General features: G+C 41.2%; 1 protein-coding gene across 1 annotated transcript in view; it reads right to left on the bottom strand.

Annotated features, from left to right (window-relative positions):
• Positions 1-463: 463 nt before the first annotated feature.
• The window catches only part of LOC126281670 (myrosinase 1-like), a 37,763-nt gene continuing 14,296 nt past the window's right edge, over positions 464-23,930 (bottom strand). The window contains exons 4-11 of the mRNA XM_049980821.1: positions 23,694-23,816; positions 23,429-23,609; positions 19,333-19,427; positions 19,021-19,168; positions 15,004-15,119; positions 5,489-5,623; positions 5,294-5,400; positions 464-751 (exon numbers count right to left, since the gene is read on the bottom strand). Coding sequence (XP_049836778.1) covers positions 625-751; positions 5,294-5,400; positions 5,489-5,623; positions 15,004-15,119; positions 19,021-19,168; positions 19,333-19,427; positions 23,429-23,609; positions 23,694-23,816 — 1,032 coding nt within the window. The 3' untranslated portion in view covers positions 464-624. The remainder of the gene's footprint in view (positions 752-5,293; positions 5,401-5,488; positions 5,624-15,003; positions 15,120-19,020; positions 19,169-19,332; positions 19,428-23,428; positions 23,610-23,693; positions 23,817-23,930) is intronic.

The following is a 23,930-nucleotide window of genomic DNA, read 5'->3' on the forward strand; positions in this document are numbered from 1 at the left end:
GGTCTTATGCAGATTTTCTGACTGGCTTCAAGAGTCTTAATAATTGTTGCTATGTCGTCAGCAAGAGCTAGGCACTTTGCGTTGACTCGTTTACCTTTCTTTCCCGTATTTCTTCCATGTTTATCTGTCTCCCGACTTCTGGGGGTCTTATCGAGTACTAGGTTGAACAGCAGGGGCGACAGTCTATCATCCTATTTGTACAATTTTTCCATTTACTTTAGTCTTTAAAAGGAAATGTCCTGCATTTTTGTATACATTTCGACTTTTGTGTAAACCTTCCTGCAGACTAGAATATGTGTGTTCGATATTCTTTACGTGACCAGTCTTACGACGGAAATGTTGTTGTCTCCCAGTTGTTTTCTTACTTCTTTCAGCAAGTGAGTCTATGAGACTATTATAATGCAGCTTTCGCATGCTCTTACTACTCAATCCTATAACTTCTGAAATAAAGAGGAACAAGACATCAAAGTACAAAGTTTATATTTCGAAATTTGTTTACATAGGAAATATATTGTTGACAATACATCTTTTACTTTATTTCACTGCACTGTGCTTTGTGACTGATTTAACAAAACACTGCGTTGACATACTGATTTATGTCTTGTGTGGTGAGTGCGGAACCTCCTACAGGTTGTACTGGCTGGGCAGCTGCTTGGTGCGGAAGACTTCTGCCATAAATCCAACTGATTCCTTGGGTGTCCTCGTCCTGTTTGGACTGCTAGTATCCACCTCGTACAGCCCGAACGTAACCCTGCATTGAGAAATATGAAAGTGTTCACTCACTCAAATGTCACTATGCGGCGATGCATATGTCAAAATATGGGACAATCACTTACCCTCAGAGTATCAGCTGCTACAGCTAGCTATGTTGTACTGTACAAGACATTAACTACGAATCTTGTTCCGTTCAGTGTCACACTCGGTTTTGCGTTTCCGTATTCCCCACATTCACAAACTAAGTAGGACCGGCTAATAATAAGTGCTCTCAATTAATTTTAGTTTTGTTTTGGGTTTCAAATATCTTACCTTACCAATACTGGTAGCTTGTTGAAGACATTTGCATGGCTTAGTTGCGTGAATTGTCGGTTAAGCCGGCCGGAGTGAGCGTGCGGTTTAGGCGCCACAGTCTGAAGCCGAGCGACCGCTACGGTCGCAGTTTCTAATCCTCCCCCGGGCATGGATGTGTGTGATGTCCTTAGGTTAGTTAGGTTTAATTACTTCTAAGTTCTAGGCGACTGATGACCTCAGAAGTTAAGTCGCGTAGTGCTCTGAGCCATTTTTTTAGGCTAAGCTTACACAATTATTTCTAACTAATGATGTTACCACAAACATATAATGCGACAGGGATATTGAGTTAGTCCAACAACCTAGACGCCCCTTTCCATGATGTGGTAAGCTTTTAATAACGAGGGACTGTAACTCATAAATAATTGAGCTGCTGGCTGAAAGTCCTTAGCTGCGCAGATTAAAGCGGATATCTCCGTGTACAGCTGCACTACCATATATAAATCGTCAGGTAACAAGGTACACTTTTCTTTCACAATCAACACGAAATAAAACAAAGGGAAGAATAGGGAAACAGTTCGTGCAGAGACCAACATTGTATACACGCTCACAACAAAAAAGAAATCAGAGACGGCATTTATATCAAGGAATTCTGATTTCAATTAAATTCAGTTAGTGTTAAGAGGATACACATTCAGCAACAACATAATTCAATGTCAACTTAACCTGCGGTGTAGTATCCTCTACACAACGTCACACAGTAGCAGTATTGTGTTCATATGGATCAACAGGAATGACTTTCCACCATAATCGATATTAATCTTTACCATCAACATAAGAACATTCAAAAATGTCAAATATTTGTAATTAATATGATACATGATTTGAACAACAAAGAATTTATTATCTACGTTAAATAACGGCCGAATTCTTCTTGAATACTGTGTGGAAGCAGGACGTCCGAAACAATAACAACAAATACAAAGCTGTGTGTATTATGGTTCTGTAAGATTGGCGGTTAACATCATGAAATATCCCACGATACAAGTGTAACCGAGTACGGTAAATTTTAAACGATTAGTTAACTGTAGGACGCTGCATGCAGATGACAAATTGTGAATATTCTGATAAAAAGACGACTCTCCTGGTTTTTGTTTGTTACGTGTGTCATTCTGAAGTCCTTTCCCCTTGAAATATAACGCCTCTGTAATATTTTGCATGTCTGACACTCCTAATTCAGGTAGCGATGCGTCGCTATAGCATTCCGCTGGATGTTACAGCCTCTGATGGCTGGAAAACCGCTGTAATCACTTAGCTGCTGCACACACCGCCATACCTACTAATCAGGCAGGCGTATCGAGAAAAATTTTACCCAGAGTTTAGTGGCCTGCTTCAGCAACTGAAGAAAACGAAACTCATTGACCCAGAAGCGAGGTACTGACGTAGATCGTTGGGTCTAATAAAACGACGACAGTCACGGTAATAACCTCTAAGTGCAAGAAACAATTAAGAGATATTTGTATTCCTCTAACATGACTCCTGAAACTGAAACATTTAGTTATGCGTAAACAATGTTATTTCGTACACCGTTGATCTGGGTTGGCGTGTATCGATAACTATGAGTGTTTTTGTGAGGTGAAAAGTAGTGCTGTAGCATATGATAAGAGTATTAGCATGACATGGTCCAACGTTTGTCTGGAAGCACTGCCTTGCTTATACACATGTTTCTGTTCACTAATTTTAAATTTTACAAGTCAAATCCCATAAGTGTTATACCTCCGCTGCGTTAAGATGCAGTTTTCTGGGTCGAACGAACATCCAAGAAAGTGAAAAAGGAAGTTCGAACCTCAAGGGGACAGAAATTTCAGTTCCTGAGCCCGGTTATTTGTTGCTGAACAGTAAGAGCGGTAGAGAAGACACGACTACCCCGCAGAATTAGGAGATCACAACTGTTGAAAAGACGGGAGATGACATGAATGCTGCTCATGGATCAACGAAGACAGATCTTGTACTACAGATGGCGTAATGATGACATAGAGCATCAAGACACCACTGATAGAAACTATTTTCATCAAAAGTAATCTTTCGTAGTGAAATGTAGATGCAGAATGCAGAAAAACAGTCCTGAAACGAACGTGTTTGGAGGAAGTGATACCTTAACTGCAGCAGTATTACAAAGTAAGAAATAATGTTATTCAGTGCATATATAGTGTCCCACCTTCAGTAGTCTATGTGTAGGTTGAAGATAAACGGCATATATATATATATATATATATATATATATATATATATATATATATATATATATGAAAAGAAAAAAAAGGAAGATAAGCATTTAACTTTCGTTGATGACGGAAAAAAGCTCCGACTGTGGAAGTTTCAGAAGGAAACACCGTGTCCCTCTAAATGAAACAATGTTGGTACTCCACTTACACAGCTGTGACATTTCGTACGTTAGCAGACCTGTGGAAAGTGGTAACCCGAAGAAATGGGGAATGGTTCTAGCAACGATACGTGCTTCAAATGAGGAGATTCATTGACATAATCAACATCGACATGGGGTGTATTGTTGGGGTCCGGATAATGCGAAAGAGCAGCTGGCCGCCTGTTCGCGTGGTACTGCCGTAATCGTCCGTAGAATGTGGCTGAATGAGAGTGATACCACGAGGTGGCGACAAGGTGTTGGACAGCCAAGTCTCTATAGCGTAGAGAAAATTCTGCTCTGTAAACCATGAACTATGGCAATCTGTAATGGATTACAGTGCTTGTGCATGCAGAAGTGTATTTAAGCACACTCTACAGCACACTCTGCCGAACAACAGTCTCTGCAAATGACCTCATTATCGTTCCATGTTGAACAATTCATCGTTATTTACGATTTGAGTGGGTACAGAATCATCGATACTGGATCCTAGCTCAGTATGAACGTGTGGTCTGGTCAGATGAATGTCTCTTCTTATTACACCGTCATACCTGGGAACGGCTACTCAAGACATCCACAACACTGCATACGCCGGCCAGTGTGCGCGGTATTATACTATGGGAGGCTTTCATATAGACTGCCACGGAACCTGTGGTGGCAACCGAAGGCACCGTGACGGCTGTGGACTGCCTAAACGTATTTGAAGGCCATCTGTATCTTCTGACGTCTGATGTCTTTTCTGACGACGATGGCATATTCCCCAAAAGGTAACTGTCTGTGGTTCAAATGGCTCTGAGCACTATGGGACTTAACATCTATTGTCATCAGTCCCCTAGAACTTAGAACTACTTAAACCTAACTAACCTAAGGACAGCACACAACACCCAGCCATCATGAGGCAGAGAAAATCCCTGAGCCCACCCGGAATCGAACGCGGGAACCCGGGCGTGGGAAACGAGAACGCTACCGCACGACCACGAGATGCCGGCTAACTGTCTGTGCCACAGGGACAGAATCGTGCTGTAGTGGTTTTATAAGAGTGACTGTGAAATGACCTTAGCGTCATGGACAACAAATTCGCCTTATGGGAACCCAGTGGAATACATCTGGAACGCTGTGGTCGGTCAACTCCGCGCCCGAAAACCACAGACCCGTAAGTTACGGGAATTGCGTGTCGTGTGTGTGTGTGTGTGTGTAAACGTGTGGCTCTACATACCTCTATTGAAGTAGCGAAATCGCTACCCATTTGGAAAAAAGTGGTAATAAAGTGTCTGAGCAATTAGGTGTAATACGTGCATCGCAGTCTCTCAGTTATCTAGTTTGTTTCCACAACCGTTGCTAGAGAAATATGCTGCTGAGACCGATGCAAGATTGAATAAACGCCTTTCGGATAGGTTACCCCATTGTCAAAATTAAACAGTTATACCAGCAACATTTCGGCCTGTCTGCAGTGGCCCTCTTCAGGGCCTTTAACTGGTTACCGGAGGAGGATAGCTGTATAGATTGTCGAAACGTCGGTTTTGTAGTTATTGTAACTCTTCCTAACACCGAAACTATTTTATTTATACTACTAGAGATATTCGATTCACTTTGTAGCGACGTAAAAGTGAATGTACCAGCACATGGCACTTTACCACAGTGTTGTAGAGTAGGTATCACCCCTCTCCTTTTTCTCTCTTCTCTGCGTCATAAATTTTTTTATCATCTTCTACAATCTAAGTGAAGCCTTTCAGATAATATAGTAGAAAAATCATTTCGGCACTGCTTTGTACCAAGCTCACAGAATGGCGCAGTGCTTTAATGATTAGTACGTATTGATTATCTGTATTATTTCATCTGTCACGTAAAAATACGACAATTACTCACGTGAATCCATTGTTCCATTCCAGGGTGTCCATGAGACTCCACGCCGTATATCCTATAACCGGAACACCATCAGTGTATATCGCCTCTAAGACGGCTCCGAGGTATTCCTACAAGTAATACGGCACATTTCAGATAATGAAATGAGTTCCGGAAGATAAAAAAGGTTACTATACTTGTGTGGAAATTACTACTTACAGTATAGTACTCGATGCGGTCAGTGTCGTTGCGTCCTCCGAGATTCAAGTAACCGTTCTCTGTTATAATGATCGGATATCCTGGATATTGATTGGCAACCCAGTTAAGTTGATTCCGAAGTCCCCAAGCATGATGCTGAAAATTAAGATACTTGTTATATAAGTTATTCTTATTTGCACCTGTTCTCTCGATACGGATGCTCAGCTGTTTTAGTTCCATAATAGTTACAATGTGGTGTCCTTGTTGTTCACATCCTTTTGTTCTAATACTCGTTCGCATAGAAAAACATCTAAATCGGCTCATAATTTAAAATGGAAGTAGTTTTTTTGCAGGTTCTTAAAGGTAGTAACACAGAATACTAATTCCAACACGTTTCTTCTCTCGGTAACTCTTAGGTCTATAGCGAACACTAATGTATGTGTGTAGGGAAATTTCTCAGAACAAAAAGTCAGCGTTAGTTCCATACTAAGATAAATTTGGGAGAAGTGCCACCAGCATAGTACAATGCCCACTGATAGGAACTTTACGCCACCACCTCTCTTCCTCTTAGTAACTGCTTCTTCCACCAGTATTCGAACCGGTTACCTCTGATGTGAGTGCTACTACGCAGGCGTGCGTTGGCAACCCCGGAACCTGAGTGGGATTCTCTGACTATCAAGTCGACACTACTAACAGTCGTTCTGAATAACTTGTTTTTTAAGTTTCACTTATTTCCAGTGCCATTCCGTACCTTCCTGTGTTCGATCAAATGACGAATAATATTACGTATGAGATGGGTACAGAATGTAGTCATAATTGTTAACAGTCCTTTGGTATAAGCTGTAAAATAATGTTGGCATTAAATTACATTTTGTTGTGTACAAATAAGCTCTTCGTGCGGTATATTTCATGTGTAGTGACAAATATTTTAAGTATAATGTTTATTTTCAAGTTCGTAATTTAGTGTATAACACATTTTCTTTAAGATTTTACAGACATTTACGAGCCATTTAGCAAAGATAATTAATATTACATTGCAGACACTGAAGATATTAATAACAAGTAAAGTATATTCTCTTTTTTAAAACGTACCTACTCAATTGCTTCGATGTAGTGTATAGCTCCTACTAATTCCTCAGTTATTTGTTTTTCAAACATTATACTGATTTATAAACAGTTCTTTATATTGGCCAGCGTTACATTCTATTACACATATACAGGGTGTTTCAAAAATGACCGGTTTATTTGAAACGGAAATAAAAACTAAACCAGCAGGGATAGAAATACACCGTTTGTTGCAATATGCTTGGGACAACAGTACATTTTCAGGCTGACAAACTTTCGAAATTACAGTAGTTACAATTTTCAACAACAGATGGTTCTGCAAGTGATGTGAAAGATATAGAAGGCAATGCAGTCTGTGGGTGCGCCATTCTGTACGTCGTCTTTCTGCTGTAAGCATGTGCTGTTCACAACGTGCAAGTGTGCTGTGGCCAACATGGTTTATTCCTTAGAACAGAGGATATTTCTGGTGTTGGAATTCCACCGCATAGAACACAGTGTTGTTGCAACAAGACGAAGTTTTCAACGGAGGTTTAATGTAACCAAAGGTCCGAAAAGTGATACAATAAAGGATCTGTTTGAAAAATTTCAACGGATTGGGAACGTGACGGATGAATGTGCTGGAAAGGTAGGGCGACCGCGTACGGCAACCACAGAGGGCAACGCGCAGCTAGTGCAGCAGGTGATCCAACAGCGGTCTCGGGTTTCCGTTCGCCGTGTGCAGCTGCGGTCCAAATAACGCCAACGTCGACGTATCGTCTCATGCGCCAGAGTTTACACCTCTATCCATACAAAATTCAAACGCGGCAACCCCTCAGCGCCGCTACCATTGCTACACGAGAGACATTCGTTAACGATATAGTGCACAGGATAGATGAGGCGATAAGCATGTGGGCAGCATTTGGTTTACTGACGAAGCTTATTTTTAGCTGGACGGCTTCGTCAATAAACAGAACTGGCGCATTTGGTGAACTGAAAAGCCCCATGTTGCAGTCCCATTGTCCCTGCATCCTCAAAAAGTACTGGTCTGGGCCGCCATTTCTTCCAAAGGAATCATTGGCCCATTTTTCAGATCCGAAACGATTACTGCATCATGCTATCTGGATATTCTTCGTGAATTTGTAGCGGTACAAACTGCCTTAGACGACACTGCGAACACATCGTGGTTTATGCAAGATGGTGCCCGGCCACATCGCACGGCCGACGTCTTCAATTTCCTGAATGAATATTTCGATGATCACACGAAACATACAGTAGCCGGCGTGGATTGGCCTCCCTATTCGCCAGACATGAACCCCTGTGACTTCTTTCTGTGGGGACACTTGAAAGACCAGGTGTACCGCCAGAATCCAGAAACAATTGAACAGCTGAAGCAGTACATCTCATCTGCATATGAAGCCATTCCGCCAGACACGTTGTCAAAGGTTTCGGGTAATTTCATTCAGAGACTACGCCATATTATTGCTACGCATGGTGGATATGTGGAAAATATCGTACTAACAAAACTGTCGGCAGCATCAGGGCTTTCAGTCGTCAGCGTCCATGATGACAGAATCAAATAGGAGTTTAAATGCCATGACAGGCGGCCGGAATTGTATACCCCTAAGTACTTCGCCATAGGCCTGACGCGCGACGTTGCTTGGTTGCTAGCGGTGTAAACACACAACACGCCACTATCCACTCACTGGTAGTTTCTCGGACACAGCAGTTTGCATGAACGACTGCCTTGAATTTCCTCATTTAATATCGAAACAAAAGAAGACAGACGAATGAGGATTGAAGTTTTACGTCCTGATTACAAAGTAAGTTAATTGGAGATGGAGCTTTGATCAGATTTATTACTACTGGAGGGGAAGGAAGCGGCCAAGGCCATGTGAAAGAAACACTCCAGAGCTTGCATGGATGATCGCACAAATCCGATGACTGGATGCCTGACCCAGGAACTGAACCAAGGTCTCTTGAATGTGAGTTCAAGGCCTTAGCCATGACATCATCTCGGGTTTACAGACCTGATTTTGGTATAGGCACTGCCATTTTATAGCTAAGTCGATGCACACTAAACAGGGACTGAAAAGAGAGGGGTGTTACCCAATATTACCTGTAATTTTCGTGGGTAAAATTTTAGTACAATTCGGAAAGCGAAAGTGTATATTGCTTATGCGCGGCAGACAGCAGACGTTTCCCTCTACTGTTCGCTTTCTTTGTCGCTTCTATACAAAACTGCACACATGAAGCACTATCGCTGGCATATTTTGTTTCGAGACTTTTACACAAAACTGCACAGAGAAAGCAAAAACGCCGATATGTTTAGTTTGAGGGCGCAGATTTAATGAGCTGTGGAAAAGTCTGAAATATAATGGGAAATGTTTAAGTGACTGCAATGACTAAGGTTGTCGTGATTCTCTGTTAATTTTTTCAAAAATTCCTAGCGCTGGCGAATAATCGCTAACAATGGAGACGTAAAAGTTTTCAAAAACTGGGAGTCACTTGTACAATTCAAATTCAAGTTAATAGTTTGCCAGTGTGCCAAAACGCATCTAACGATGACTCAGAATTTTTGTGACAACGTGAGGAAACTCACTGAAGAAGGGATATGTTAATGTAGAGCCCAAAATACCGCGGCGTCGGTGAAAGCTCGGTCACGCCACGCCACGGAGTGTGTGTCTGGACAGTACCATTTAAGTTCCTACTTCCTACTTCCAACCACGTCGGTAGCATAAAACTACCCACGGCACTGTTGCGTTAGTTACATGTGTAAATCGACCTTTTATCAGTGACTGTGTGTTGTGTCGTAGGGTTGTGTCTGCTGTTAGTTGCTACTACCCCGCCGGCAGCGGTGGTCTCGCGGTTCTAGGCGCTCAGTCCGGAATCGCGTGACTGCTACGGTCGCAGGTTCGAATCCTGCCTCGGGCATGGATGTGTGTGATGTTCTTAGATTGGTTAGGTTTAAGTAGTTCTAAGTTCTAGGGGACTGATGACCACAGATGTTAAGTCCCATAGTGCTCAGAGCCAGCCTACTACCCCACGTCAATACAGATGCTTAATTTCGGTCGGAACGAAGTAGTGAAGTGACGAAAGAACTGCCACATCAGATTCGGTGAGTAGTGAAATTGTCAGTGTCGAGTTAAAGTAGTAGCGAAACAGCAAAGAAGACTAAAACATATTTTCGTAAATATAGCTCCGATTTTTCAAAACTCGGGATTGTGAATTCTGGTACCGAGATACAGCCTGCATCTCAGTGGAAGATTCGTTACGAAACGCTATGAAACGTACGTATCATACTATCAAAACTTGTAACGCATCTATCAACTAAACATCCTTCATGTACAGGGAAGTCTCCCAATGTCTTTTAAGTCATCATTAGGAATTTTTCTACAATTAAATCCAGCGCTTAAAACTTTTCAAAGTGGAGCGTACTAACAACAGCCATTTATTACCTACCTCTCTTAACTTCAAATAAGGGGTAAGCTTCACTCTGTGCTAGAAGAACTTAGCACACCTGCAGGAAAAGTTATAAATATGCTTTGTTTGATGAAGAATGTAGCCAAAGAAATAAATGAAATGCCTATGGAAATAACTGATGATATGTCGCAAAATGGGAAAGAAACCCTTATTACTGGTTTGAAAGAAAGCGAATATTTTTCGCTGCTTCTTGTCGGGAGACAAAGTTTTCCTCGACAGGGTAATTTTGGTCGACATTGAGTCGAATGCTGAAGCGCAACAGTTGTTTCGGCTATCTTTTCCGCCAAAAACGTTTGGTGAAGGGCTTTTCAAATCGGTTGACAAACCTGTGGAAGGAACTGAAGTAGATTAGAAAGAGTGTAGGTTTGACAACTGACGGGAGTGTGTGAGGTAGCATTTATACTAGCTTAGTCGACAAATTTAGCATCGAGAGGCTATTGAACATAAAGGTTTTGACGAATGTCTCGTAAAGATCTTGGCAATGTAGTAGAAATCGTCAACTTTATTTAACAAAGTTTACTGGCTGGCGAGACGTGAAGTGTTGTCAGGACTTTATTTACTGGTGGAGATTGTGATCGATGAAAACCGTTTTAGGCAGACTGCATATCTGTCGGTGTCCTCGACATTCTTGAGGGCAACGACTTTCATAAGCTTATTGTGCAACACAAACTAGAAGCAATGATAGGGAAGCTTCAGCTATGTGCTTAAAATGTGGAACAAGATCCTTGAACGTATTTCCAGTCTTATATGACTTTCTGGGAACCAACGAAAAGAAAATCAATAAAACAACAGCTGCAACCATACTAGGTCAGCTAAAATCTTTGAATTCCAGCCTCAAGTAATTTAAAATTATATGTTTTCTTGAATATTATGCAAATATTTTTAGTAGGTCTAATTGTAAACATGAAATTCCCTTAAACAGAAATATCATTGATAACAGTTAATTTCCCAAATACTACATTTTGTATAACTAATACTAATGAACTTTAGTTATTTGTCGTATACCATAATTACATATATTCTTGTTCATTCGTATGAATGTGAAATCCCTTAACTATACGTACTAGAGCAGTATTTAAGCCTTTTCATTTTTATTTTCGGAACTACTTCCCTAAAAACGAGGGCGGAATACAATGCATCAGAAATCTCTTTGAAAAATGGTACCAACAAAAAATTGAAAATGTCATCAAGTAATGAAGACTGGTTAATTAAAATAACACGTGTCAATTCTGTAAAATCCATTTCTGAAACAACACCATTCGTCTCGTTCTGGATAAGTGCTCGGCAATAGTAGGCAGCAATTGCCAAAACTGTGCTGAGACAATGACTGGCTTTTCACCAACCTGTTTATGTGAATGATACTTCTCAGCTTCATTTTTTGGAAAAAATCGGTACAAAAATCGACTAAATGTGGAAGATGATTTGAGGCTAAAATTAAAGGTACTGAGTAAGAACAAACAATATAAGAAACCTTATTGGTTTGTTTTAACGTTGACCACTCGACTTTGAGTTTATATATTGTAGTGACAGTTAAGTGAAGACAACAAAAACATTGCCTTTATAAAAGACAAATATTTTTCAATGCTTTTGGGGGATGTACAGTATCATTTAATAATTATGCCTATTGACATCGTGAATATGATTTATATACGAGGAGTGACCTAAATACGCAATGAATAATTTTATTACTAACAAAATTAATAATTTTAAATTGAATTTCATTAAATCTTCTTCAACGTTGAATATGGAAGCATTTCTTGAAGACTTATTTTAGAAGGGCGTTCAGCTGCTCTGTCGTCACCCTCTCAATGTCTGCGTCGGTGTCAAAACTTTTTTTTAAGCTCGTTTTTAGGTTTGGGGAGAGCCAGAAGTCGCATGGTGATAAATGTGGCGGATGTGGACTGACAGAAACACGTTTTTCGTCCAAAAGCTCGGGAATCAAACGTGAGATGTGGCACGGCACACTGTCGTGATGAAGAAGGAAGCTATTAGGCAATCTTTCTGGTCTTTTCCTTCTTATATCGATTCCCAAACTTTGCAGTACGCGTCTACAGTTGTCCCCCGTGGAACGAACGCTCATACAACTATGCCCTAAATATCGAAAGAAAAAAAGAGTATGACTTTGAGATTATATATTAACTGCCGTGCCTTTTTAGAGTGAGATGATACACTATTTTCGTCTCAGGGTCTTACTCAAGGACCAAAATTTAAAATCCAATTACAATTTCGACATGAAGGCCCGATATGAATAAAGACGAACCTGAATTCCATGCAGACGGACACACGACTTCCCTTGTGTTCATCATTCAAAAGTATGGGAACATAATTTGCACTCACTCACTTCACATATAAGTTATCGGTTAAAATACTTTTCACGGACCTGAATGAATTGCTATGACTTTCAGTAAGCGCTAGAATATTTATTCGCCCGTTGAAATAGACAATTTTTGCCACTTTTTGCACATTGTCTTGTTGTTGTGGTTATAGGACGTCCTGAATGTTGCTCGCTCGATTCTTTTCCGCTTTTAAATCGCTCATATCGCTTGCAAACAATCTTCAGCGTTAGAGTATTATCGTCTTACGCCAACTAAACAACTAAAACATTTCAGGAGTGTCTTTGGCACTTCTTTGCAATTTAATGTTAAGGTATTGTTCAAAATCCAAGATGCGTAATGGACACCGTAAACATATCACATTTCTAACGTCTCTAGACGCGGATTGACGACTCAGAACATGTTCCACTTTCACGCTGCTTGTCTCAACGGATCAGGCTTTCGGACGAATTACACCAAATGGTTCACTGTATTGTTTGACCACACCGTATCTATATATGTCGCTTCTATATTTGTATAGTTGTATATTCGGTTACTGGGCCTCTAAGTTTTTTTTTATAAAGTAGGTGGTCTGCAAAGCTAAAACGTTTAGAAACTACTGAACTATTCATTGACACCATTTGTGATCCTTCTTTTGATTTTTTAGTTCAGCAAATTATGTTTGCAAGCTATACATGTTCTTACCATCTTTTGTTATTGTAACAAAAGTCCAACCAAGACTTTCATTACAATCGCAAAACACGGTATTGGTTACTCAATTTGTATAGCTGGGACTGTGGAAAAAGAGACTGGAAAACAAAGAAGACAACTTATAAATATGTATTTAATCATTAAATTCAAGGATAACTTTATTATTACGTTTGTGAGCTTGTGAAATGCACTTACTGTGCACTGATAAAGTGCACAGAACTAATTAGGCTTGTTATCTATCTTTGAGGTAATAATAATAATTATTATTATTATCATTATTGTTAACTTTTCAAAAAATTATAAATAACTGCAGGCTTAAATTATTAGAGGGATTCACAAAATACTAAAAATGTACTAATAAATAAATTAAAGGAGATTGTGATCCTATGTCGCATATTATGCACTGTTTCTTACAAACTATTTGAAAAGAGATTGTACATGTAAAACAGTTATGACAATCTGCTATGGACATTGAGTGTACTTTCAATGGAGATTGTAAATTTTTTTATTAATGAGAACGAAATTACAATCTTTCATCACGATTATTAGCTTCCAGTATTAAGAGATGTTTCGTTCCAGTTTGTAACCCATGCCTTTCTATGCTGAAGAGCCAAAGAAACTGGTAGACATGCGTGATATCGTGGAGGGCCCCAGCGAGCACGCGGAAGTGCCGCAAAACGACGTGCCATGGACTCGACTAATGCCCGAAGTAGTGCTGGAGGGAACTGACACGACGAATCCAGCAGGTCTGTCCATGAATCCATAAGAGTACGAGCGGGTCGAGGTCTCTTCCGAACAGCACGATGCAAGACATCCAATATATGTTCAATAATATTCGTGTCTGGTGAGTTTAGTGGCCAGGGTAAGTGCTTAAACTGAGAAGAGTGTTCCTCGAACCACTCTGTGGTAATTCTGGACGTGTGGTGTCGCATTGTCCTCCCAGAGTTGCCCAAGTCCGTCGGAATGCACAATGGCCATGAACGGATGCATGGGGTCAGACAGAATTCTTACGTACGTGTCACCTGTCAGAGTCGTAAATTGACGTGTCAAGGGTTCCACATCATTTCAACGGCACACGCCCAACACCATCACAGACTCTTCACAAGCTTGAACAGTCCGCTGCTGACACACCCGGTCAATGGAATCATGAGGTTGTCTCCACACCCGTACACGTCCATCCGCTCGCCGCTCGATACAATTTGAAACGAGACTCGTCCGACCAGGTGACATGATTTCAGTCATCAACAGTCCAATGTTGGTGTTGACTGGCGTTGTGTCGTCCCGTCATAAAGGCTACACAAGTGAGCCTTCGGCTCCGGAAGACACTATCGATGACGTTTCATAGAAGTGGTTCGCACGATGACACTTGTTGATAGGCCAGTCTTGAAACCTGCAGTACTTAGGGAAAGGGTTGCACTTCTATCACGTTGAACGATTCTCTTCAGTCGCCGCTGGTCCCGTTCTTGCAGAATCTTTCTCCCGTCTCAGCTATGTCTGAGATATTACGTTTTACCGGATTCCTGATATTCACGGTACACTCGTGAAATCGTCGTACGGGAAAATGCTCACTTAATCGCAGTCTCGGAGATGCTATGTCCAGTCGCTCGTGCGCCGGCTGTAACATCACGTTCAAACTCACTTATAATCTGATAATCCGTCATTTTAGCAGGAATAATCGATCTAACTACTGCATCAGACACTTTTTGTCTTAGATAGGCATTGTCGACCACAGCGCTGTATTCTGAATCTTTACATATCTCTGTATTTTAATATGCATGCATGTTACAGTTTCTTTGGCTCTGCAGTGTATGACGACCTACAGTGTTTCAATGGAGAAGCCTAATCCCTTAACTGGATGGAGCCATGGAGCACATGTGCTATCACCATTTTCTTGTCTTAGTAATCGCCAATCTGTGAACACTCTGATGTCGTCAAATGTCTTTCCACTAACACAATGCTACCCCTGTACAAGGAGTACTTTCAGCTTACCTCAGGAGCCGATGAAATTACGGCGGTATCCCGCTTTTTCGAAGGGTTGTGGCCTGTGAGGCCTGGTGTCACGAAAGTCGTGTTGTAGTGATTCATCCCAAAGAAGTCTGCCGTACCTGTAACAAGGATTATTTCCCCTGACTTCAAGTAACTGATAAACCAAAACAAAACGCTAGCGTTTCGAACAAATGTAGAAGATTTTGTTTCACACTCTCTCAAGTAAGGGATGCTGCTATTATGTAGTGCCAATGCTATAAAAACTGAATACGTATAATGATTTACTTGAATGTGTATCAGGAAGCATATACATAAAGAAGTAAGCAATGCCGATTTGAATCTTTCATTCAGTCCCTCATATCGACTCGGACAGTGCAAATTGTAGTCACAGCGCGCTAAAGGCTGCTGTGGAGTACGAAAGTCTTGTCCAGTTCACAGTTTTACCCTGTCGCGAAAAAAATGGTATAATAATTGTTTTGTATCATCAACAAATATTACATTAGCAACTATTTGTCACCAGCAATAAGCAATTAATTAAAAAATGGACAGCGAATACTTACAGCCATTTGTATTTCGTATGTTTCTAAAAGATTCTATGATCCAAATATTGAAAACCATCAGCTTCCTGTGTTACAGGATACGCTTGGTAAACGCCTGCATAAAATGGTACAGAACACATCTATTGCAAGAAACAGTTGCTATGTGTTACAAAAAGATAGAATATTGTGACATGCATAGCGGACCTGTAGTTGTTCAGCGTTTCCTGGAATATTTTGGAATCATATCTGTGGTGGGCGTACTGTAAGACCTTCGGCACACACACCATCAGATTATTTGACTTGTCCCTCTAACGAAGTAGGCGAGTGTCAGCAAAATGTCTCGTGGTCTTATCATGGCGTGTTTATCTTCTGCCGTTAGTTCAGACGATAGAAATGCCACTTGCACGCTTAGAGTATCAGATTGACGGTTACCAACTTTAAACAGAACTTGATTAATTTTCACACACATTTATTAAAATAATAACATAAAATTACTTAACTTGATTCTGGATGCTATTTACAATTGACAGTCTGAAGTTCCTTTGGTCTTGGTACGTTAATCTTATCCTCACATATCTCTGGTACTTGACAAAATAGTCTATTCATTTCTCTTCATGGCTATGTAGAGGAATATGGTAATCTTATTAGGCGCAGACTGAAACTTTTCTGTCGACTGGTACAGACTAATGCAGACTCATACAGACACTAATCGGAGGTCTGTGCACTCGTTATACTACCTTGCGCGTTCATGTATCACTGCGCGAGTGTGATCCGCGAGGAGGAAAGGTTCTACGTTAGCAGCAATCTCATTGGCTGCGTTACATATTAACACGCGGATCGGCGGAAGCAGAATTTGGTCCGTCTCTAAGACAGCGCCATCTCGTAGTGCGGAGACGGACGAGCGGTGCGCCTGCGCTGTTGGGCTTGGCGGGGCGTGCTCTGGTGGGAAAGTTGTGTACGCGCTGACTACGCGGAACTATGTACACAACAATATCACTTTTGTTTCTCGAGAGACACTGCTATTACTTGTGAATCTACGCCGCCAACTAACATCGCGAGTAAGGATTACGAAGATAAGATACCTGAAATTAACTCTCATACGGATGCGTCTTGACAGTCAGTTTTCCCTCGCTGTATTTGCGAGTGGAACAGGAGGAGAAATGGCAAGCAGTGGTACGGGGTACCCCCCTGTACGCACAGTACGGTGAATCACGGAGTATCTATGTAGATGTAGACGTTGATTTGAAGGCAGAAGGTATAAAGTAGCGTTCTACTACTGCATTGGTTAACCATTGTGAAGGCCTTCCACTATGTTCGAACGCACTAATTGTTTAATTATTTTCCGTTCTTCATTATGCAAGATGGAAAGCTGTTGTGGTGATGTGAGGAAACAAATGGAGTAGGCTTTGTTTTGTGCAAATCTATTCAATTTCAAATGTTACCATTTGTCGAAAACAATCACTTACAGTACCACCATCACTGAATTTCCCTGCCGCTACTCAGGTACTAATGCGAGTGCCACATCATATTCTGGAACCCAATGTGCTTTGAAAATTTTTTGTTCAGCGTGCACCCTTGATGATTATGATACATACGTACATGGATAGTGCATAACGGGGGATATGGAACGAAGTTCAAGTGGGGTATGTTAGACGAAAAAATCTACTTGGGGAGGGGTCTCACAGACATTCAGTGTACTGACGAGTGACTACACAGGTTCAATGTAAATCATTCTCAACAGTTATGGAATGTTGTAGTGTGATGCTTTTTAGCTGATGGTACCTGAGTGCTGCGATTATAGGGCATATCATCTCTAGAGAAATAAGTTCCATCGGAGGTACGTACAAAGGCGACAAAGAGAGAATCACTCACACCCAGCTGCATAGTTCATTGACGCTACAGGACGAGAAGATCGAAGTCCCTAGTAGAAAAACATGATGTTTTCTGTAATTGATACGGATGAAGCTGCTGCTCCCACATTATTTGTCACAGAGTGGGTAATTCCAGGGAAACGAGTCATTTATAGTATTGACTCCGTATGCCCCAATCCTCTAAAACATTTACTGTTTCCTTAGAGACGAGAATCCTTACAGATTCTCTTTGTCTTACACTCTTGGTTGCGTAGGCAGACGTAACACGGAATGGTTCAAATGATGTGGTGTAATATTTTTGTCACACGCAGGGGGTGGTCATAAAGTTGTAATATTCATCTCGACAATAATCAAGTTGCGGCAATATTTTCGAGTTTGCTTGCAGATGTGGGTCTGTACCCACAGGTACACACTGTAATCACCGTAACACAGTACAATAGCACGCCGCCGCAGAAGGCAAAACGAAATTTGGCAGCCCACTGATAGAACGGAGCGTAGTGCGATTTCAAGGAAAACAATACTCGAACAATCTGTGCCGATCTGAGTGAATTTTACAGCAATTATTCAACAGCATAGAGTACAGGGAAACATAAAATGTATCTTGCGTTTGTACTTCAAGCAACATGTATTCGTTTTTTTCTATAAGTACCGAGATATCAGAGACCTACCTGAAACATACGCTCGTTAGTATTTGTGTATCAATTAGCATCTAAAGTGAAAGGATTTGCGTATATTAATCTTATGCTCGCAGAACGTCAGTGATTGTCAGTTATTTCGAAACTACTTCATTTGCCATCATATTCAGAATTTTCTTTATGGCCTAAGCCCAGTTTTCACACTTATGTCTTCTTCAGACAGTCTATCCTTATAATCCCCACGTGAAGTTAATGGCACATTTAAGGATTTTGTATTTCGTAAACGACCGGCAATCTCAGAAAGCAGCTGACATAGAGGTCCACTTTCAGTACAGGAAGTGGTTAAAGAAGCTAGAGTCACTCCCCCCCCCCCTCCGCCAACATGAAGCTAACTGCAAATACAGTGAAATAATTTAGACAAGTATTGTAGGAGATGTGGTTAACATTCCAATAAGAATGACGGTGTCGGCAGTATATTGCCTTTACAATCAACACTCGTGTAGCATCCAAAACTGTGCTTGACAGATTGATGAATTACAAAGGAAGAAGTTTCAAAAATCTGTGTCTTGAGCCTTACTTGACATTCCATAAGCAGTCAAGAATGCTTCCTCACATGCAGCGTCACAGTGTGAAACAAACTAAACTAAATGATGTTTAAATGGAAGTTTTCCTGGTAAACCGGTTTTTATTTCTTCCAAATGTGTGATTTAGCAAGATCACTGTTTTGCTCTGTATGTTGGCAACGAAACGTGTTGATGATTGCAAAGAATTTCTAGTGGGACGCAACGTCCATTGTCTATCACTTTCACGTAGCGACAAGATTCAGTAGCAAAGTATCGCTAGAATTAACGGACCTAAGATGGAAAAACATATTTACTATTTACATTGCAATCATGCGTGACAGAAGTAGGAATCGTTGTGTGCCCAGTTGTTGAACCCCAGTCGTCTCCTACTGCTGTGCATTTCGTTACTCACCCCTGATGTACTCGATCTCTTCTTGTGTGAAGGTTGGTAGCCTTGATCGGGGCCGTCCCTCAGCCTTGCTGTTGGCATCCACTCGCTGTCGAACCACAGCTGGATAATCCCCATCCTGACTGTAAATAGGATGGCCGAACATACCCATCTGCAATACAGAATTACACGTCAGTTTTCTTACAATCGTCAATGTCCTACATACACACTTTTTAAGTCACGTGAATACTATCTCTAACAACCTCTAACAAACTAACACTACACTTGAAAGTTACACGGGATCCAACTTGTTGACGACATAGCTACAGTACCCACCACAAACTGTCGTGCTCTTTCAGCTGCCTCTGCATCCTCTGTCGAGTTGGTCTCTGGTTCAGGCCAATCCATATTAAGCGTAATTCCCACGCTTCCTGCGAAGTATGTCAAAGCAAACACGTGCGTATAAATGAGATTATGTTACATAGAGCAGTGTGTGAAGTCATTAAAGTGGTGCACATAGTAATACTGATGGACCAGAAACTGTAATTTCAACTTATCCAAAGTTCTCCGACATAAAACAGACTTTTATCCACATTTTTATTTTGTGTACTTCGTAACTTAGTTACCAAAACTTTTATTTCGTTATATGAAATTATTGTGGTGTAAGTACAAATTAAGTGCTGTAATAAATAATATATTAATAATTTTATTTCTAGATTTGTAAACCCAGTGGAAATGGCTTATTTATCTTGGTCTCGTTATTTAGAAGAGCAGATCGACCACCATCGATATTCATGCCGATCATTAAGTAGCTCTGGAGGTAGTTTTAAATACATAACCTCCAGTCCTAAGGTACGTAATGCGTTCAGTTTCATTTACAACATTTAGTACACAAAAACATATATTACACAACTTCAGGACCGAAAGTGTAAGCAACGAAATTTAATGCACATAAGCAACAGTTAACTAGCTGTAGACTACTACAAATTTTCCTATATTATTTGTACTGCCATTCACGTCTTTAAAAACTAAACTTGTGTCATGCGCAGAAGACGAAAAAGTAGTATTGTCTAATATATGACAATCCTTTTTAATCTGAGCACATCGTTCTTAATCTTTTACTCTTATTGTTCACTCTTTGCTCTTGCACATATTGTATATCACCCTTCTTTCCCTATAGCTTGCACTTATTTTTCTCAGAATACATAGCATTTTACACCATTTGACATCGTCAAACACTTCCTCCAGGTCGACAAATCCGAACAGAACATGAATATTATTAAACCGAATAAGATTCCTAGTAGTACTCTGCTTATCGTTTAATTCCGATAGTGACTCACACAGAAAAAAAATTGTCTGATCCTTCGTGAAAATAATTTGCATTAAATGGATTAATTTTAAGCTCTAAGATAGCCCTGTAAAGCTTTTAGATAAAACTGGTCACGAAAAAAATGGAAATTTCCTGTCAGGTTAAAACTATGTGTCGGACCGAGACTCGAGCTCGGAACCTTTGCCATTCAGGAGCAAGTGCTACACCGACTGAGCTACCCGAGCACAACTGACGTCCCACCCTCACAGTTTTAAGCCTCCCAGTACCTCGTCTCCTATCTCTTAAACTTGACAGAAGCTCTCCTGCGAACCTTACACTCCTCGAAGAAATCATATTGCGGAGACATGGCTTAGCCTCGGGGCACTTTCCAGAACGAAATTTTCGCTCGGCAGCGGAACATGTAACTGTTTCTTCCACTCGAGGACATGTACATGTGACTGAGCACTCTGAAGGACAGTGCGCATGTGATCACAAGTCCACTTGTCATTTAATTACATATTAGCAGATAACAACGCTGCATATGGTGAAAGAAACTTGCGAAGCAAAGAGATAGAGGAAGGAATAAGACTTCAAGTGAACTCTTGAAAAATTTCTAGGGAATGCATACTGTTATCAATGGAGAATATACCTGATTGTCTCGTAGCTATTGATGAAGTAAGATACTGCTCGCCAGTATGACTTTTTTTTCGACTGCAGCTTTCTTCGTTTTCCCTGTGTCCATACATTGCGGGAACTCCTGCCATCTTGCGCCAATTACAATATCTTCTTGCTGATTATTTCATATATTAAGTTGACAATACCTACGTTTACTACAATAAAACACAGATTGCCCATCAACTACTGGGTGAGAGGTAGCTTTTGTGTTAGAAAAACAACTTATCTGCGCCACGAGAAAAGGAATTGGTTGAAATAACTTCATATCGTGGAACTTGGTAAAGGCCTACATCGTTGTAGTCAAGTATTCAAAGTGCCACACTTGGACATCAGCGCGCTTTATTACGGTTAGGCCGCAATTCACCGATCTCCGAGATGGTGCAGGCATTGAACATTTCAAATCTCACTTTGTCAGAGGTACGACTTCAGTACCAGAATTCAGCTGAAATTTGAGTCAGATGTTAACTTCTGTGAGTACCACATTGTTGATAATATGTCTCGTCATAGTCTCTCACGAAATAGGGGGGTATAGGCGTGTAGACAACACAAAGCTCAGTAACTTATTCGCGGATTGTTTTTTGGACCCCAACAGTCGATGAGTTATCATACTTCTTCGCTGGTTGACAGGTAGCGGATAAGGAGTAGAATGGTCGCCAGTGGTTATCGTCTATGTGGACCCATGAGCCGAAAAGTGTGGCCATAATTTTATGAGGAACAATCTACCATTCCACGGGCAATGGTTGCTGTAAAAGGACTGATTTTTTTACAATGAAATGACACTTTGCTAATGGAAATAAAGTTCCACCAATCTGATTTCTGAACCTCGAATACAAACTGTACATTGTCTACAACAAAGTATCAGTTCACTACCATTATTCGAGTAATGCGGCAGAGAAGAGCCATCAATTGTCAAATACTGAATGACATGCCATATAACTGTCAGTTGCTCGTAAAGTATCCAATGAGCATCGAGTGCTGGCTGCCTGCTTCTTGTTATTTTAAGCTTAACCGAGGCAGAACTGATGTGCATGGCAATGCCGTATCGACATATGAAACATATTACGTAAGAAGTAGCTTTAGGTACAGTGAAGTGAGGCCACAATAGCAATGCCGTCGAGGTAGATGTTTATGCCTTAGATCAGCGCAGACTAGTCTCCTTGTTACGAAGGCTGCAGTTGAGCAATAATGTGTGAGAATGTTTGCCCTACACGTTCATTGTCTCGAGCAGTCCGCGCGAAAATGTATCGCCAACATTGTCAGGAGAAAACGAAGTTTGGAAGATAGCTCTAATTCAGTTGGTAACTTATCTTTAACCACTGTCGTCAACTATAGAATCACTCTTCCATCCATGTTTTGCGGTGCCCTGAGGACCCAAAACAATTTGACCACCTGCTTGATAGCATGTTTGTAGGCCTATTTAATAAGTTATAGCAGATGTTTCAGTTTTCATCGAATCGACACGTACTTCCAAGTTTTTCAGAGATATATGGCACCAGATATCTACGCAACAGCGGTGGTCTGTGGGTGAGGATCTACGACCAGATAACATCAGAGATGATTTTCATCAGGTTCGAATGAGGCTAATTTGCTACCCAAGGAATCAATGTGAATTTACTTTCATCCTTCCCAAACAACTGTACCACCATACCAGTCTTGGAGGTGAAAAAAAGTTAATATAGTCCGCAACTTTAGTGGTGTCTTAGTTTAATGGTATGTGTGCGATGTAAGCCAGGGGAAAGTCCTCCATAGCCTGTTGTTAGCCCCAGCGGCCTATGAACATGTGGTGCCCGGATGACGGAGTATTCAAGCACAAGCGTGGACCAAGTGTGTAGCAAGTAACGTTATTCTACCGACCAGGAGACACGTTTCGATTACTGCGGGACCCACACGCAATCCTAATTACATTGTCGTTAGGTTAGGATGGGAACCCATCGGTGTCTGTTGATGCAAAGACTAATTTTCAACAATGTACACTAATCCTTGTGCCCTGACACAGTCGTAATTGCATCAGCGTTGCACTCTTTCATAAGATCTGCGGCATATCCCCGTCTATGGTAATGTGCAGAACTGTTAAATGTCTGACGTCAACGTTCCGTAATGAAGCATGGACTTAGAAAACCTTGTCACCTACTTAGTAATTGGACGACCTTCAGACATTGTCCGTGAAAACTGCGCAAAAACAGCAGTTTCCGAGATTCTTATTCCCATGAGACAGGCCATAACAAACAGCTCTTTCTCAGACCCACTTGTCAGTGGACTTCACCACTTGTAGGCAGTGACGATGCTTGCCTGATTCCCAGGTCATCCCTACCTCGCTTACAAATCTGGTCAAAAGAATCCGAAGATTAAAATAGGTGGTATTCACCCTTTTGCGTTTATGACAGCTTGAACTCTTTATTGTATTTGTCACTATCGAAAGGGACATGCATGTTGTCATGAGGCACTGACCGTTCTGTGTGGCTCTGTACTGCTCATCGTAGAGGTGCCAGACCCGGGCGTGAGCTTTGATGACGGTGTGTGTGGCCAGGTAGTCGCCGATGCCCGGTGCTCGCAGACCTGGTGCGGTCCACGGCACCACGTAGCCATGCACGAACTGATTGGGCTCGTTGAATGTGATCCACCATTTCACCTGTGGAACCATAGATTGTCAATTATTCTGCCAGGTAAAGTAAAACTGATATGAGGCTGCAGGTACACTGAAACTTTTACTTACCCTATCTCCGAAGTTTTCGAAGAGTATCCTGGCGTATTCAACGAAGTAGTCAGCCAGCAACTCGTTGGGCCAGCCTCCGATGTACTGCAGTGCTTGAGGGAGGTCCCAGTGGTACATCGTTACCTGCAGGCGGCATACAGTAGTGTCAAACTTTATAAAACTGCGTATTTTCATCGCTTTCTCGCTCGCTTTTATGAAACCAAACGAAGAACACATTTGGCGACACAGTCTCTGGAT

Source organism: Schistocerca gregaria, chromosome 7 (genome assembly GCF_023897955.1).
Source record: "Schistocerca gregaria isolate iqSchGreg1 chromosome 7, iqSchGreg1.2, whole genome shotgun sequence".
NCBI classification, from domain to species: domain Eukaryota; kingdom Metazoa; phylum Arthropoda; class Insecta; order Orthoptera; family Acrididae; genus Schistocerca; species Schistocerca gregaria.